The sequence below is a fragment of the Camelus ferus genome, chromosome 25 (assembly GCF_009834535.1).
Source record: "Camelus ferus isolate YT-003-E chromosome 25, BCGSAC_Cfer_1.0, whole genome shotgun sequence".
NCBI classification, from domain to species: domain Eukaryota; kingdom Metazoa; phylum Chordata; class Mammalia; order Artiodactyla; family Camelidae; genus Camelus; species Camelus ferus.
Window position 1 is genome coordinate 1,451,873 of NC_045720.1, and position 15,084 is coordinate 1,466,956.

Here is a 15,084-nt window from a genome sequence, read left to right on the forward strand (position 1 = left end):
TTGTAATATTGTTGTGACCTGTTGTAAAGCTCTCTTTCTCATTCCTGATGCTAGTGATCTGCTCCATCTCTTTCCATCTGAACAGTCTGGTTAGGGGTTTAAAAATTATGCTGATGTTCTCAAAACTCCGCAGTTTGATCTCTATTCATTTTCTTCTTCTATTTCCTTGGCGTTTTTCCTTTTATGTTTATCATTTCCTTTATTTTGTTACTTGTGGTTTAATGTGCTCTAGTTTCTAAAGGTGGGATCACAGATCATTGTGTCATTTAGAGCCAAAACTTTCCCTCTAAACATCGCTTTAGCTGCATCCACTAACTTTGATATTTTTTTTTTATTGAAGTAGAGTTGATTTACAATGTTGTGTTAGTTTCTGGTGTATAGCAAAGTTATTCAGTTATACATATACAAATATTTTTCTCAGATTCTTTTCCACTATAGGTTATTACAAGGTATTGAATATAGTTCCCTGTGCTGTACAGAAGGATCTTGTTGTTTTTCTATTCTATACATAGTGATTTGTATCTGCTAATCCCAAACTCCCAATTTATCCCTCTTCATCTTTCCCCTTTGGTAATCATAAGTTTGTTTTCTATGTCTGTGAGTCTGTTTCTGTTTTATGAATAAGCTCATTTGTATCATTTTTTAGATTCCACATATAAGTGCTGTCATGTGCTATTTGTCTTCCTCTGTCTGACTTACTTCACTTAGTATGATAATGTCTGGGTCCATCCATGTTGCTGCAAATGGTATTATTTCATTCTTTTTTTATGGCTGCGTAGTGTTCCTGTGTGTGTGTGTGTGTGTGTGTGTGTGTGTGTGTGTGTGTGTGTGTGTGTGTTTGTGTCACATCTTCTTTATCCATTCCTCTGACAATGGACATTTAGTTTGAGTTCATGTCTTAGCTATTGTAAATATTGCTTCTATGAAAACTAGGGAGCAAATATGCTGTCAAATTAGAGTTACCTCTGGATATATGCTCAGGAGTGGGATTGCTGGATCATATGGTAACTCTATTTTTGGTTTTATTTAGGAACCTCCATATTGTTTTCTGTAGTGGCTGCACCAATTTACATCCCCACCAGCAGTGTAGGATGGTTCCCTTTTCTCTGCACCCGCTCCAGTATTATTGTTTGTGGATTTTTTAATGATGGCCATTCTGACTGGTATGAGGTGATACTTTATTGTAGTTTTGATTTGTATCTCTCTGATAATTAGTGATATTGAGTATCTTTTCATGAGCCTATTGGCCATCTGTATGTCTGTTTTGGAGAAACGTCTGTTTAGGTTTTCTGCTTTTTTTTTTTTTTTTTTGAATGGGTTGTTTCTTTTTTCTAAATTTTTATTGTCGTTATTGAGTTGTATGAGCTATTTGTATATTTGCATATTTTGGAAATTAAGCTGTTATCAGTCACATCATTTGCAAATATTTTCTCCCAGTCCATAGGTTGTTGTGTTGTTTAAGGTTTACTTTGCTGTTAAAAAGCTTATAAGTTTACTTAGGTTCTGTTTGTTTATTTTTACTTTTATTTCTAATGCCTTGGGAGACTAACCTAAGGCAACACTGCTATGATTTATGTCAAGGAATGTTTTACCTATGGTCTCTTTTAGGAGATTTATGGTGTCCTGCCTTATGTTTAAGCTATTTTGAGTTTATTTTTTGCGGCTGGTGTGAGGGTGTTCTAATTTCATTGATTTACAGGCAGCTGTCCAGCTTTCCCAGCACCACTTGTCAAAGAGACCATCTTTTCTCCATTGCATATTCTTGCCTCCTTCATCGGAGATGAACTGACCAGCGGTGTGCAGGTCTATTTCTGGGCTCTCTGTTCTTTTCCATTGATCGATATGGGGTGTGTGTGTGTGTGTGTGTTTGTGCGCGCGCATGCATGTGTGTGTGCACGCCACTACCACACTGTTTTGATTACTGTAGCTCTGTAGTGTTGTCTGAAGTCTGGGAGGGTTGTGCCTCCAGCTTTGTTCTTTTTCCTCAGGATTGCTTTGCAAAATCTGAGTCTTGTGTGATTCCATATAAACGTTAGGATTACTTGTTCTAGTTCTGTGAAAAATATCCTGGCTAATTTGCTAAGAATCACAGTGAATCTGTAGATTGCTTTGGGTAGTGTGGCCATTTTGACAATAAAACCCTTCCAATCTGAAAGCATAGATATGTTTCCACTTCTGTATAGTCATCGTCAGGCCTCCACAGCCCACCCGCTGGGCAGCTCTGTCCTGTGACATCTAGCTGCTTCGATCTCCACGAACCCTCCTCTTGTCTCCTCAGTCCAGGAGACCTTGGGCTTGGTTTGGGCACTCCCGCCCCTGCGCTGCGGCCGGACCTCCTTCATCTGTCCCCCTGCGGTGCAGGACCACCCCTCTGCTGCCTGTTATGCAATAGCGGGGAACCACTGTTTCATTCATTTTGCCCCATTTTCCAGTTGTTTAAATGCAAGGCGGTAAATCCAGTTTCCATGAACTCACCCTGACCTGATGCTAAAGCCCACAACACTCTGGTTTTGGCCCACACGTTTATTTTACACCCCGTTAGAGTGTGAGCTTCATGAGACCCAGAATATTTGGGAAAGTTTCTGTTTTATCCTCAACTCCCGGCACCTGTTGCATCTCAGTAACTATTTGGCAATAGGGTGACCAACCATCCCAGTCTGTCCAGAAAGAGCGCCCACTCAGCTCTGGAGGCTAACTGCCTAGGGCCCCCCAAAATAGTTCGTCTCTTTTAAAGAAAAAAAAAAAAAGAACTTTTAGGGCCAAAGGAAAACGCCGCATGTTTTCTTTTCTTTCTCACATTAGGAGAAAAAGAAAAATGTAGGGCTCAGGGAATCTTACATTTTGGCTTAACCATTATTCCCGTGGGAGGGGCCCATGAAATAAGAGGATCCTTTCAGACTTGCTTTTCCACTTTGTTAGGTGGGAACAGGGGTGGGAACCGAAGCCCAGACATGCCCGGTAATGTGCCGAGGTCACATAGCAGGTAAAGCGGGACCCAGAAGCCTGAAAAGAAAGCGTTAGCGCCCCGCCTCCCACCCCCGCAGCTCCACGTAACCCACCTGCAAAACTGGGGGGTGGGGGCGGCCGCTGGGGTGCGGGGCCGACTACGTAACGCTGCGGGGTGAGTGGGCGAAGTGCATCTGGTGGAAGAAGGAGGGAGGGAGGGAGGGAGGGAGGGGCAGAAGATTCGGCCCTCCGTGCAGGTGGCCCGTGACGTGTCTGGATGGTGCACCTGCTTCTGAGGTCGCGTGGGTTTCCGGGCATGGTTGGCTGTCCGCGGTGTCCAAGCGTCGGGACGCCGGGGCTGGAGCCGCGGTGCCCGCGGGAGACCGGAGCCGTCGAGCAGGGGGCGGGCGGGGCAGGGGGCGGGGCGGGGCGGGGCGGGGCGGGGCTTGCGGGGCGGTCACGCGCGGCGGGCGGCTCTGCCGGGGCGGCGCTGCGGCGCTGCCACTGCGGGGCTCGGAGGGACGCGCTGCCAGGCGGGCGCGGCCGCGGGTGAGTCCTGGGCGCAGCGGGGGCTCAGTGCGGTGAAGGTCACCACAGCTGAGGTCACCCGGCAGCCTCCCCTCCCAACTTGGGACTGCAGTCTCGGGGGCAGGGCTCACCGGGAAGGGGCGGGAAGCGCTGGAGCCGCAGGCCCGGCCTTACTCAGACCTTGGACATCCCGAGGTTGACGCCCGGAAAATGGGTCATAGAAGATGGATTTGTTGTTCTCGGGAAGGAGAGAGTCTAATTTAGTCGCCAGGGCGAGGAACCGAGGCTCAAATATCCCCGCCGGAGGAGGGGAGTCGTAGTCCAGATCCTCCCCCCAACCCCTTCCCAGAGAGTGGGCATCTCCCTTCCCAAACACCAAATCCAGACAGGGCCGTTCTGTTGTCTTCCCCAAGTGCCCTCCTGGGGGGCATTCGAAGCGCGTCCCCCTACAGGCTGGACAGAGCCCATGGCTGCCTGGAGCTCCACAGTGGCGGAGGACCCAGGGCGCCAGGCAGGGCTCTGGAGGTCTCCCTGGGAGAGGGGCCCAAGCTGGGAGGTCTCCCTGGGAGAGGGGCCCAAGCTGGGACCTGAAAGTATCAGGAAGTGGGGAACCCACTCAGGCACGTGCCAGAAGCAAGGGGAAGGGGAATAGTGGGGATAAACCCACTCCTCCGGCGTCCTGCCCTGGCCGGTCATCCTGTACCCCGCCCTGGGCTGTGAGACGGCTGTGTGCCAAACTCCCATAAGGCCCCTGCATCAACCATCCCCGGGGTAAAGTGTGGGTTTTGGCCTGGCATTCAAGGCCCTCCAGCCCCCTAGTCTCCCCTTGACACCCCCACCCCACCCCTTCTCTGACAGTGCCTCTTTCCGTGGCCTCAGTTTTGCAGGCACTGCTCTCTCTGGTTGGAAAGTCCCACCCCTGCTTCCTTCTCATCTCATTTTGTCTCCTGCTCCAGGAAGCCTTCCCCAACTCCCAGGCTGAGTTGGGTGGCTCCTCTGGCCACCAGCACCCCTGCCCAAGTCCCCTTGTGGGTCCCTCAGGCCCACAGTGACCACCGGTCCTCGTCCCCCTCTGTGCAGGGCTGCAGTGCCTCCAGTAGACCAGGAGCTTCCAGAGGGCAGGGGGTGGCCCTGCCCACTATGCACCCTGCCCCAACCCCGGCCTGAGTTGAATCAAGGACCAGCTGCTGTCCACTTGTCCACTCTGCCCTCTCGCCTCCAGCCATGGCACCCCTGCTCACCCTGCTCCTGGTGGCCCTGGCTGGCCTGCCTCTGGGTAAGATGGATGGAAGACGAGGAGTGGACCAACCCCCTTTGGGGGCAGGCAGGCTGCAAGTGGGGAGGGAGGCCAGAATGCCTGGGGGCCACCTCTCCTTCCAGCTGTTCTGCTCTGGGGAGGGTGATGGAACCAAGGGGCTGATGGGCTAGAGGCAGGGCCTCTCCCTGTTCTGTGACCCCATCCCCTGGCCCCAAGCCCAGGCTCTGGACTGCCACGTGTGCGCCTACAATGGAGAGAACTGCTTCAACCCCACGCGCTGCCCGGCCATGGTCACCTACTGTATGACCACACGCACTTGTGAGTCAGTGGGGTGCTCTGCACAGCCCTCCCTGGGGAGCATAGGGGCCTGCTTCTCCTGCCCTGCGAAGTGTGGGGGAGGCTGAGGAGGGAGGCTCCCATCTGCCCCAGGATCCCCCGGGAGCCCCCGGCTGAGGGGAACCTGGCCTAATGGCCCTGCGAGCTGGGGTTGGCCCCTCTCAGGGTCCTGACCTTCCCCTCTACCCCTCTGCAGACTACACCCCGACTAGGATGAAGGTGAGCAAGTCATGTGTGACCAGCTGCTTTGAAACCGTGTACGATGGCTACTCCAAGCACGCATCCACCACGGCCTGCTGCCAGTACGACCTCTGTAACGGCGCCAGCCTCGCTGCCCCCATGACCCTGGCCCTGGCTCTTATTCTCCTGGCCACCTTCTGGGGTCTGCTCTGAAGCCCTGTCCTGTCTGCCGCAGACCCACTCAAGGACAAAACTCTGAGCAGCAAGGCCCCATCCTCTCTGCCTGCACACCCCACCCACCCTCTGCCCACCCTGAGACCCCCCCCAGCCACACCTGGCACTATCTGCAAGAGGACTCCTGAACTTCCCCAGCCACTGCAGGGCCTGCTTCTGGTCATGACCTGCCGTTTTCAAAAGGCTATTGTGGGACCACACTTCCCAAGGCATCTGGCCTTGCTGGGGCAGCCCAGCCCCTCCCCTGTCCAAGGATCGGGGCATCAGCAAAGTGTGCTGTTTATGAGTCTTCAGTTGGCCAGAAAACACTGATTTGAAGGGAGATGTGCACACCTTCCTGGGAGACATGCTCACCTTCCTGGCCGCCGTGGGAGCAAGGCTCTGTCCTGAAGGTGTGCTGGAGGGAAAGAGGAGATTAGGGACCCAGGGGGTGGAGGACAGTCCTAGGAGGAGGGCTCTCCAGGGCCCCAGGAGGGCTGTCTCTGTGCCTCTGACAGAGGCCAGGAGCTGCCCAGGGCAGATGAGGCATGGAGGACTGAGCCAGGAAGGCCTTTGTCCCTGTCAGCATCCCAGGGAGGGGTCCCAGGCCCTCATGTCCAGGCAGCCCTTGGCAGGGGAGGGGCTAGCTCAGCCTAAAGAGGCCCCTGAGGCCCCTCCAGCCCCGGGAGCTGGTTCTGGGTCCTGTGAGGGCTCTGTCCCTTCCTGCTCAGCCAAATCCTTGAGCTTTGCCACTCCCCACCCGGCACTGCGCGCATGCACAGGGCCTGAGCCCGGACAGGCCAGGCTATATTTGATTGAGCCTGAGAGCTGATCCCAGGGCTATTTTGGGCCAAGAGGGAAGGGTGCAGAGCGGTGACCGCCGGAGGCCTTGCCTTGGGCCCTTGCAGGCCGTGGCAGAGCGCACCCCTTTACAGAGGGAGGGAACTTGGCCGAGGGAAGGAGGAGATACGCCCACCTAAGTCAGACAGCCGGGTTGGGGGGCCGCGGGCAAGGCGTATCCTTGACCCGGAGTGAGGTGCCTTCTCCTGGACACTCCGGGCTGTGGGCGGCAGGGGCGGGCTGGGTCCGTGGGACGGAAGGGGAATGTGGGGTCTGGGGAGGAGGGCAGGGGGAGGTGGAATCCCAGGAAGGAGGGAGGGAGATGTGGGGTTGAGGAAAGAAGGGAAGAGGACTGGGTTCGTGGATGGAGGGTGCTGAGGGCCACTCCCTCCCCGCGCAGCCTGGATTTCCTCTGCATCCTTGCGCTGAAGGACCAGTGTCCACACCTGGCTTCTGGCAGGCCCCTCTGGTCTGGCCTGCGGGCCTGGCCGGTAGCAGGATCCTGACTGAGCGAGTGCGAGGTGCGCTGGCCTTGGCCTTGGCCTGGAAGGCCGTGCCAGCCAACGTGAGGGTTTCCGTGGGCCGCTTGACCTCTGCCTGCCAGTGGAGAGGGTGGGAGCAGCACACCAGCTGGAGCTCAGGGAGTGGCTCTCATACGCCCCCAATCCAGCCGGGAGTTGGGACCCCCCAAGGGCCCAAGAATGGGCGTTATTTTAAGGGCACCCACCCCAGGTGAGCCCCCCTTCCCCAACAGGTTGGGGAAGCATGTGTTTGCCCAGCATCTGCCCTTCTGGGTAAGGGTGGCCCAGGGAGCCGGGGCCTTCCAGTGAGGCCCGGCAGGATGTGCTGCGTTGTGTCAGGGTCAAACAGCACCTGAGGCCACCTCACTTGACCAGTGACCCCTGTTCCGGTGTCCACTGAGGGACCTGAGGAGCTCCTTCAAGCTGGCCTCGCCCAAGAGGGCAGGATGGTGGCAGATGCCCACGTCGGGGGCTGTCCCTGGAACTCAGAAGCCTTTGGCCCCAAAGCATGGCCTCTGTCAGGGGAACCAGTGCTGAAAATTCCCTCTTGAGAGCTTCCCTCCAGGACTGCCAGACCTCAGGGTACCCTCGGCAGGCCCGGGCTGGACTTCCCAGAGGGCCAGGAGGCAGAAGGAGCTGCACCCCAAGGATGGCTGACAGCAGGCCAGCTGCCTCCTCCCCTTAGGCCCCGACAGGAGCGAGCCCCTCCCTGGAGGGGGGCTGGGAGGAAGCTAGAGCCCACCCCTGACCCCCGGGAGTGGTCTGCCTGAGGGAAATGGCCGCTGAGTTGGCTGCAGGGCCAGCTCAGCTCCAGTCACTGGTGGGGAGGGAGGGCAGCCGTGGGCAGACTGCCCTCCTGACTCAGTGGGAGAGGCCTGGGGAACGGCTGCTGCCCTGCCTGTGCAAGCACTTTGTCCCGGGTCTGGTCTTGCCTCCCTCCCCCCCCAACCCAGTGGGTGTGGGAGTAGACCCCTGCCTGGCCACCTGTGGGCTTCTGGGGTTGCTGAGAGCAGGGACCCAGCAAAGGCTGGGCAGGTGTGGTGTTGTGGGAGCATCTTACACCTGCCTCCTGCATCCGTCTGTCCATCCCTCCGCCACCCTGACCCATCCCATCCCGTCCCAACACTCACCTCCCTGCCCCCGGCCCCGGGGACCATGCGGCCCACCCCTCCCCCGTAGACTGGGTTCCTCGTGGCCTGGCTGTCTTCCGAAGCCAGCACAGGGCCCCCAGGTGTTCGGCTCCTGCCCAGGCCAGGCCCCCTAGTGGGAGGTGCGTGGCGCTGCAAAAAGGGGACTCAGCAGCGCCCTTAGAGTCAAACAAGAAAACTCAGGCGGGCTGCGTCTGCAAGGGTGGGAGCTGACGCCTGCCCAGCTTCCCCGCGTTCCGGAGCTCAGCGCCTCCACGACAGCCCTGCAAGGTAGGAGCCGATAGCATGGCCCTTTCGCAGATGAGGAAACTGAGACACGGAGAGGTAAGATGGCAGCCCCCCAAGGCGGGCCAGACCCCTTGCCCCGCAACTGCACCCCCGCCCCACTGTGGAGAGGAGAGGAGTGCCGGGAAGGAGGCTTTCTGAAGTTTAAGACCCTCTTAGCATGTTAAGTACTCAAAGCAGCCTAGAGCCAGGAAAGCTTAGGAGGAGAAACTGGAAACAGGAGGTTTGAGAAGCCGTGCAGGCCAGAGTCAGGCACCTAGACCTGTGTCAGGATGCCGGGCCAGGGGTGGAGAAGCAGAGAGAGGAGGCAGAGGGGCACCAGGCACCCCCGGCTTGCCTGGCCCGGACCCGTTCCCCACCTGTGTCGGGACCGTGGGTCCCTGTGGGGACCTCTCCGACAAAAACAAGAGCCTGTGCAGTACAGGCAGGTGCCCAAGCTCTCCTTGTAGCTCCTTGTGCAGCCTGCATGTCTCAGGAGTGGCTCCTTGACTCGGCAGACGGCACCTCCCATGGATTCTCGCGTTGTCCATTCACCTGGGGTGAGGCTGAGAAGGTGGTGCTGCAACTTCGACCTGGGGACGGGTCAGGTCTGGCCCCGTTGCGTGAGGACGGCGTGAGGAGGGTGTGAGCTCGCCGCTCTGCCCCTGCTGGAGGGGAGGCCAGACCAGCTGCTTCCCCACCCGCCTTTGTACTGGCTGATCTGTGGTGATGAACGTGTGTTTTCTTCCTGATTCTAAAATTCTGCAAAAGGTGAAAAGAAGCTGAGAGGCCTCTGTATTTTTAATGCCCCCACACCCCCGGCAAGCCTTGTTGGGTCTTGTAGCTCCGGCTGATCTGGGGCTGGTTGTTCACATCTTTGAGCCTCAGTTGTCTCATTGATAAAATAGTTCCCACTAAGCTGGGGCCCCGTGAGCATCAACGAGGCTGTGGGTATAAGGGCCTATCCCGGGGCCTGGCACACCAGAGGCCCCAGATGGACAGACTGATGGGTGGACGGATGGACAAATGGATGGATGTGCCCTTTCCCTTCTACCCCACTTCTCAAGATCCGACTACTTCCCAGGGCCGTGCCCCTGCCAGCAGCTGATGCCAGCCCCAAACCCTGACCCTGACCCTCACTCACACTGCTCCCTGCAGAGTCTCATGAGCACCTCCTGGAGCCAGTGAATGAACTGGCGAGTACGTGCATCTGCTTTCTGTCCCCACCAGCCACCCGCCTGAGCGCCACCCCGCCTCTGTGGTCTGGTTTGGCTGGTCCTGCTGGCTCTGTCGGTCTTTGACTCCTGTCCACCCTGGCTCATCCAGCCTTGACATCAGAGCCAGCCCTGACCCAAGGCAGGGGAAGACCCACAGGAGGGGAGCCACAGGGAGCGGCAGGAGGCTCACTGGGCGCGGCCTCGTTTCCGGTTGGTCGTGGGAGTGAGGCCGACCTACCAACTCATCCAGTGGCTCCTTGAGAAAGCTTGGGGAGGGAGGTGGAACCCAGGAACCCACCCTACCACCTGGATTTCTGGCTCCTGACCCTGGTTCTTCCCAACTGCCTGGGAGCAGGGTCTGATTCTGCCCAGCCCCAGGAGCCACCAGATCGAGGGGTGGCCGAAAGCCACTCGGGCTGCCAGAGCAGACACATTAAAGCTCTCCTGGGCCGGAAGGGCTGACCCCCTTGGGGTGGCCACCTGTACGGCCCCCACGGTGCCCCAGACCCCACCTCTAAACCCCCAGCTTTTGGCAGAACTGTGTGGCTGGTTCCTGGCTCCCATGAAGCCTGGCTCTTGCTCTCAGGAGGGCCCTTCTGGGCTGTCACCCATCATAGGGACCCTCTTAATACCGGGGCCCTTTCTGCTCCCCACCCCCCAGCACTGGGCAAACACGCACAGGTCCTGGGCCCTGCAATACGGTCATGATAATAACCAGGGACCAAGGTCCCTCGTGGCTCCCAGAGAGGCAGGCAGCTCACAACCGCCCCTTTTAGAGGGAGGCCCACTTAACAGGGAAACTGAGGACCATACGTTCTGGCTCTCTGGACGCAACTGGTCACCTAGCTCACCCCCGGGGGCGTGCTGGTGAAGGCCTCTGGGTGGGCCCAGCTCTGAACTCCTTTGCGTGTTAGGGGTGGGGCTGGGCTCGCTGGCCTGTGCCAGACTCTCCTTCCTGCTCCCCCAAGGAGACCAGGGGCTGTGTGCTGTGTGCCAACCGTCTTATGCGATCCCCAATTTTATACTTTGGGGACCAGGAAAGAAGTTCATGAGATTAAGCTAGGCTCTCCGGAGACCACACAGCCATCAGCCTTGGGGCCAGGCTGGACCCCAGTGCTGTCCGGGCCCCAGTCCAGCTCCTCAGCTGAGCTGGCTGCGGGGTGACTGTGTGGGGACCAGGCGGGGCGGAGCAGCTGCAGGTATAAGAGCAGCCGGGCGCCCTGGGAGCCAGACCTCTCCCCAGGAGAACATGAGGCTGCTCCTTGGGCTCCTGTTGGCAGCTGCCTTGAGCCTGGAGCTAGGTAAGTCGGGGTGGGGGTGGGGGGGCGGGACCACTTTCCTTCCAGATGTCTTACTGGGCTGTGACTCCCACCTTGGGGGAGCCCACTTCCTGTCCCCTCCCCCCTCTCCTGGGGCACCAGACTTCCCCCTCCACCAGCCCCTCCGCCTGTGACACCAGGCACTTCCTGGACCTGCAGGGAAGTCATCTGAGCCTCACACTGTCCTTGTCCCTGCAAGGGCTGCCCACTTCTCAGGGCTCTGCCCTCCCCCAACTACCTCCACAGGCCTCCCCACTCCAGCAGTGATCCCCCACACCTGAGTTTGAAGGCCTGCCCTGTTTCCTGGGTCCTCCCTCTCCTGGCTCCCTCCTACCTCCCCTGTAGGTGGGATCCTGGCCTCTCCCCTCTCCACTCCAGGCTTCCTTATAGGGGCAGCTTCCCCACTGCCATCACTTCAGTCTTCCCTGGCTATGCCCACATCCGTGGATGCTGGCTGCATCCTGACCCAGCTTCCAGCCCTTCGCTCAGAGGTTGGCCTGAGGGCATCCTCCCAGATGTCCGAATAGAGCCAGCAGGGCTCCCCTGATCCAACCCCCACCAGACCCTGCTCTCCCAGCCCTCACCTGTTTCCCCTTCTGGGTCAGCACTCCCTCACCAGCCACATGGCCCTAAATGAGATGGACAGAGGAAACGTCTGGACGTCCCTGGCCCAGGCACAGCGCTCCCCCTCCCAGTCTCTGGGATCTGTCCACTGTCTCTACCCGCAGGGACCCTCCTAGGGGCCTCTGACTGTGGGAAAGGGGCCAGGCCTCACCACTGACCCCTGAGAACTGCCCCTAGGTCATCAGGGTGGATGTACAAGGAGGGGATGCCTGCAGGAGTCTGAGCTCAAGGCAGGGAAAGCCCTGGTCACCACCAGGGCTGGGTCACAAGGACTGGGTGGCCTCCTCTCCGTCCCTGGGCTCAGCCCAGTTCCAGGGGATCACAGAAGCCTGCCAGGTGCTATGTCCACGGAAACATCACTGACCAGAGACCCTGCCCTGCCTGAGCAGCTGGCCTCTGAAATCCCATCTGCTCTCACACACAGCAGGCCTCAGGCTGGGGTCACTGCCTTTCCAGTTGGAGAATGGGGGGTCAGAGCCCTGTGGCCCTCTTTCAGGGACCCCATAAGCCTCATCGTTGCTGGTGTCCTCTCCCTGTCACCCAGGGGCAGCACAGCCTTCCCTGGGCCTCACACTGGCCCAGGCTTAGTTAACCAAGCAGCACCCAGAGTGGGAGGTGAGCTGCCTGCGCGGGGCAGGACAGGAGCCTGGTCTGCTGCCCCCAAAGCCACCGCCTCTGTCCATCCTCCGTCCTCCGTCCTTCCGTCTCTCCCTCCCTCCCTCCCTTCCTTCCACTAAGCTCCCCTGAGCCCTGCTAGGCACAGAGGAGGGGTGCATTGTGGTGGATGGTCTGGGGGCACCTTCACATCTGGGGCAGTGGGGGTGGGGAGGGAACCCTGAGACCAGGTCACGTGGGAGCAAGGACAAATCGCCAGCACCTCACAGTGGGCAGGTCAAAGGGGCAGCATCAACTCTGCCCTAGAAGCCCAGGAGGCCTTCTTAGAAGAGGCGGCATCTGAGCCGGGGCCCGTTTCACCTGGAAGGGCAGGACAGCAGAGGCAAAGCAGGGAGGCATCTGGGAGGGTGAGCAGGGAGGAAGGGAGGCAGGAACTGGTTATCTCACTGGGACACCCCTGGGGCACAGATATCTCAGTTTTTCCGGTGACACCACCCTGCCCGTCCATGAGGGTCCCTGCCATCTGCCACCCCAATCGGCGCTGCCAGAGTCTGCGAAGTGCTTACGCAGCTTATCAAAGCACCATCGGGTTTGACGTGAGGGTGGCTTCAGTCATCTTTTTGGGGCCTTGTGACATTTGCTGCCCACATCGGTGGGGGGCGGGGGATGGGACACCGACCAGCCGACTCCAGCCGCAGCGCTGACCCCAGCAGGGCGGTGGCCCGTTACACCCTGAGCGTGATCACTTGTATCCTGCAATGACCAGTCCCACAGGGTAACAGAGCAGAGGGCCCTGGGCTGAGGCTTGGTACCTGGTGACCTTCTCCCCAGCCCTCTGTCTTGGAGGTCTTGAGGGGTGAGGCACCCCAAGATGAAGGACAGGGGCCCCCGAGAATGGGAATTGGTGCTGGGTGAGAAGAAAGAGTGCCATCATGCGGGAGGTACCCCCACCTGCGTCCCTGTCTGTGTGTCCGTCCATCCTTCCCTCTGCCTGCAACTGTAGCCCAGGCCTTGCAGTGCCACCAGTGCAAGGGCTTCGGAGGATGCGCCCAGAAGTCCAAATGCCCATCCAGGTCCAGCCACTGCATCAGTATCGCCACCCGTGAGTAGGGGATGAGGAGCAGGCCGGCCACGCCCTCCTCAGTGAGTGGGGAGACCCAGGCTCAGAGGGGGTGGAGACTGACCCAGCTGCTGGGCAAGTCAGTCCCAGGGCAGGGAAAGCCTCACCCAGCAGCTAAAGCGGGAGGCCGGGTCCACCCGGGGTGGAGGAGGGAGCTGACCCACGTCTCGGTGGTAGGTGGGGCAGTGGGTACGGGCAGCTCAGATCCTTGGGTTGTCTGCAGGATTTCTCTCCTGTCCACCCCAGGGGCCCCCAGCAACTTCCCGGACCTGCCTCTTGTCACCAAGATGTGCTACAGAGGCTGCCCTGACATCAACACCCTGGGCCTGGGCCCCTACGTGTCCATCGTCTGCTGCCAGGCCAGCCTCTGCAACCGTGACTGACCGCCCCCGCTGCCCCCAGCTGCTCCCCCGCCCGCCTCACAGAGCTCCCAGCCAGTCCGGCCCCCAGCAGACACTACTCCTGAGGCAGCCGGGAGGGCACTGGGGCTGGGGGCGTGGGAGGGGCGCCCCAACTCAGGGCAGGAGTCCAGGAAGCCCAGGGACCCAGAGGCTATGCTGGGGTGGGTCAGAGGAAGGGAGGCCATGGCAGGGAATGGAAGGAGAGAACACAGATACCCTAGAGGCGTGCCGGCCCCCACCACGCGCACACACATGTGCACGTGCACAGCCAGGCGCACACACACACCTGGGCAGCTGCTCCTAGAGAAACCTGCTCCTCCTTGGCCCTGGAATCTGTGCTGCTTCACAGCCCCCGCTGCTCCTCCCCTCCTGCCTCGCTTCTTTCTCCCAGATCCCCCTCCTCTCTGCCAAGCCCCTCTTGCCCTGAAACCTTTCCCCCGCCCCCCCCACAGGAGTCCCTCCAGCCCTGTGACTGTTCACCTCAGGGTAGACACAGGGAGGCCTTAAGCTGATGTCTGTGATGGTCACTCACTCACTGAGTGAATGTTTAATCCTGGCTGCAACCAGGCCCCAGGCTCAGCCTTGGGCTGCAAGGTGGAGGAGACCCCCCAGGTCACCCCCAGGCACCCCACCTGGCCCTCTTCTGGGCCCTTGTTCGCACGGAAGAAAACATAGACAGGCCAGTGAAATTGTGCAGCCGGCGGGCAGGGAGAACCGATGTCCCAGCAGAGGGTGACCAGCACCAAGGCACATGGAGGGCCCTGACCAGGAGACACAGAGAGGGCTGGGGGCCCCAACCAGCCCCTCTGCGGGCCGGACTGGCATCCCTAATGGTGGTCCTTCATGTCGGGGGGACAATGTGCAGGAGGTGGGGAGCTGACCGCCACAGAGGAGAAAGCAAGCCGACTGCTGCCACCCGCACGCCTGCTGCACTGAAAGCCATTCCAATTGAACCAAAGTTTTAAGCGTCAAAAGAAAGAGATTCTTTTCAGATGATGGTTCAGAATAGAAAGCGAGACGCGTCCTCCAAATGGCTAAACACAGTTACTGTCTGACCAGCAGCCCTGTCGCTAGGCATCGACCCGAGAAAGGGACACGGCAACGTGTCCATAACAGTCACAGGGTGGCCCCTGAACTGACGAATGAATAAACAAACGTGGTCTCTCCAGACAATGGGCTATTTTTCAGCCACGGAAAGAAACAAAGTACCGACAAGCAACAACACGGGTGAGAGCATGACACTCAGGGAAAGACAGGTCCTGGGGTTCGTTTACGTGAAATGCCCACAGCGGGCAAATCCACAGAGACAGAATGCAGATCAGCTGTTTGCAGGGGCGGCAGGAAAACGCGGGATGGGGTGGCAGCCAAAGGGTTTCTTTTTGAGATGATGAAAATTTTCCAAACCTGACCCTGATGGTCGAACATACCTGTAAATAGGCCCAAAACGCTTCACACGGGTGAACTGCGTGGTATGTGAAGTAGATCCAATAAAACTTAAAAATTAATAAGAAAAAAAAAGGTTTCAAGAAAAACAAGGCCCAAAATCCTGGTTGA

The 15,084-nt window shown here is 58.4% G+C and overlaps 2 protein-coding genes across 2 annotated transcripts; both read left to right on the forward strand.

Moving 5' to 3' along the window:
• The first annotated feature begins 3,349 nt into the window (after positions 1-3,349).
• LOC102517480 (ly-6/neurotoxin-like protein 1) lies at positions 3,350-9,020 on the forward strand. The gene is made up of 5 exons (XM_032468300.1): positions 3,350-3,495; positions 4,555-4,750; positions 4,949-5,050; positions 5,265-5,874; positions 6,702-9,020. The coding sequence occupies exons 2-4, from the start codon at positions 4,699-4,701 to the stop codon at positions 5,459-5,461; spliced, it is 351 nt and encodes a 116-aa protein (XP_032324191.1). The 5' UTR covers positions 3,350-3,495; positions 4,555-4,698; the 3' UTR covers positions 5,462-5,874; positions 6,702-9,020.
• A 1,406-nt stretch (positions 9,021-10,426) lies between these two features.
• Positions 10,427-14,700, forward strand: SLURP2 (secreted LY6/PLAUR domain containing 2). Its single transcript, XM_032468301.1, has 3 exons — positions 10,427-10,752; positions 13,013-13,111; positions 13,376-14,700. The coding sequence occupies exons 1-3, from the start codon at positions 10,701-10,703 to the stop codon at positions 13,510-13,512; spliced, it is 288 nt and encodes a 95-aa protein (XP_032324192.1). The 5' UTR covers positions 10,427-10,700; the 3' UTR covers positions 13,513-14,700.
• The last annotated feature ends 384 nt before the right edge of the window (positions 14,701-15,084 follow it).